The sequence below is a fragment of the Zeus faber genome (assembly GCF_960531495.2).
Source record: "Zeus faber genome assembly, chromosome: 7".
Lineage (NCBI taxonomy): Eukaryota > Metazoa > Chordata > Actinopteri > Zeiformes > Zeidae > Zeus > Zeus faber.
This window is the reverse complement of record NC_137203.1, coordinates 825,001-827,500: the sequence shown is the minus strand read 5'-3', so window position 1 is coordinate 827,500 and position 2,500 is coordinate 825,001. Positions and strand designations below refer to the sequence as shown.

At 48.2% G+C, this 2,500-nt stretch overlaps 1 protein-coding gene across 1 annotated transcript in view; it reads right to left on the bottom strand.

The window, feature by feature from the left end:
- ak8 (adenylate kinase 8) overlaps positions 1-2,500 on the bottom strand; it is a gene marked incomplete at both ends in the record, with an annotated part of 21,515 nt that overhangs the window by 9,677 nt on the left and 9,338 nt on the right. Inside the window, 3 exons of the mRNA XM_080003732.1 lie at positions 422-553; positions 1,324-1,524; positions 1,624-1,695. Of these exons, the coding sequence (XP_079859858.1) occupies positions 422-553; positions 1,324-1,524; positions 1,624-1,695 (405 nt within the window). The remainder of the gene's footprint in view (positions 1-421; positions 554-1,323; positions 1,525-1,623; positions 1,696-2,500) is intronic.

The window sequence follows — 2,500 nt, the reverse complement described above, 5'->3', positions numbered from 1 at the left end:
TATAATGGTTTATAACGCGTATAATGGTTTAGAACTAGTATGTCTTGTTTATAACTAGTTGTGGTGTGGAGGTGGTCTGGTTGAGCAGCCACACCTGTCCTGGGTGTAGGTGATTGGATCCAGGATCAGGGTGGCTGTACACCTGTTGCTGGTTGCTTGGTCTGAGGAGCAACAGGTAAAAGCTCCACCCCCACACACACTCAGGAGAGGAGCCTTGTCATGACACATGTTCTATCTGCTCCTGGCTTGTTGCCTCCAGCCCACTACTACAAGAAACTGTGTCCGTCAAGCCCCCGTCCTCTGTCTCTGTGACGGAGGTCCCTGAGCACATCACTTGGGTGGGGGTGGTTGGAGAAACTACTACGGTAGTATAACTAGTTGATAACTAGTTGATAACTACTTCATGTAGTGTGTGTGTTACCGTTGACCAGCTGGTACTTGTCGCTCAGTAGTTTTGCTTGCAGGTGCTTCCCTGAACCTGGAGGACCGAAGAGGAGGATTCTGGGAGTTTGAGGAGCAACGGAGCAACGAGGCATCTGCACAAAACTGAGAACTACCACACACACACACACACACACACACACACACACACACACACACACACACACACACACACACACACACACACATCACACACACACACACACACACACACACACACATCACACACACACACACACACACACACACACACACACACATCACACACACACACACACACACACACACACACACACACATCACACACACACACACACACACACACACACACACACACACACACACACATCACACACACACACACACACACACACACACACACACATCACACACACACACACATCACACACACACACACACACACACATCACACACACACACACACACACACACACACACATCACACACACACACACACACACACACACACACACATCACACACACACACACACACACACACACACACATCACACACACATCACACACACACACACACACACACACACACACACACACACACATCACACATCACACACACACACACACACATCACACACACACACACACACATCACACACACACACACACACACACACACACACACACACACAAACACACACATCACACACACACACACACACACACACACACACACACACACACACACACATCACACATCACACACACACACACACACACACACACACACACATCTCACACACACACACACACACACACATCACACACACACACACACATACACATTAACATGTGTGTTAACGTGTGTGTGTGTGTGTGTGTGTGTGTGTGTGTGTGCCCACCCTGGTGGTAAACGTCAGCATGTGGTTGGTCGGCGTTGATGACCTTCAGGACGTGCTGGTAGGCGGAGCTTAGGCCTGTGATGTCACGCCTGTAGCGCTGGGTGTCGGCCACTCGCTGCTGCTCTGGACGGCTGTGGCCGCTCTGCAGCCGGGCGGCCACCGTCTGGTCAGACGGCCAGATGAAGGTCCGATGGAACACATCTAGACAGGAAGTGACATTATACCACAGATCTACACAGGAAGTGACATCATACTGCAAATCTTAAAAGGAAGTGACATCATATGAACGGAATATCTGACCTCCAGTCTCAAGATCCAGCATTCGACCTCCATTCCTCTGAGACAAAACTTCATCAGGAGCCTCCAGGGCCACTGCAACACACATACACACACACATCACACATACCACACACACATACCACACACACATACACACATCACACACACATACCACACACACATACCACACACACATACCACACACACATACACACATCACACACACATACCACACACACATACACACATCACACACACATACCACACACACATACACACACACATCACACATACCACACACACATACCACACACACATACACACATCACACACACATACCACACACACATACCACACACACATACCACACACACATACACACATCACACACACATACCACACACACATACACACATCACACACACATACCACACACACATACCACACACACATACCACACACACATACACACATCACACACACATACCACACACACATACACACATCACACACACATACCACACACACATACACACACACATCACACATACCACACACACATACCACACACACATACACACATCACACACACATACCACACACACATACCACACACACATACACACATCACACACACATACCACACACACATACCACACACACATACACACATCACACACATACCACACACACACATACCACATACACATACCACACACACATACACACATCACACACACATACCACACACACATACACACATCACACACATACCACACACACATACACACATCACACACACATACCACACACACATACACACATCACACACACATACCACACACACATACCACACACACATACACACATCACACACACATACCACACACACACATAC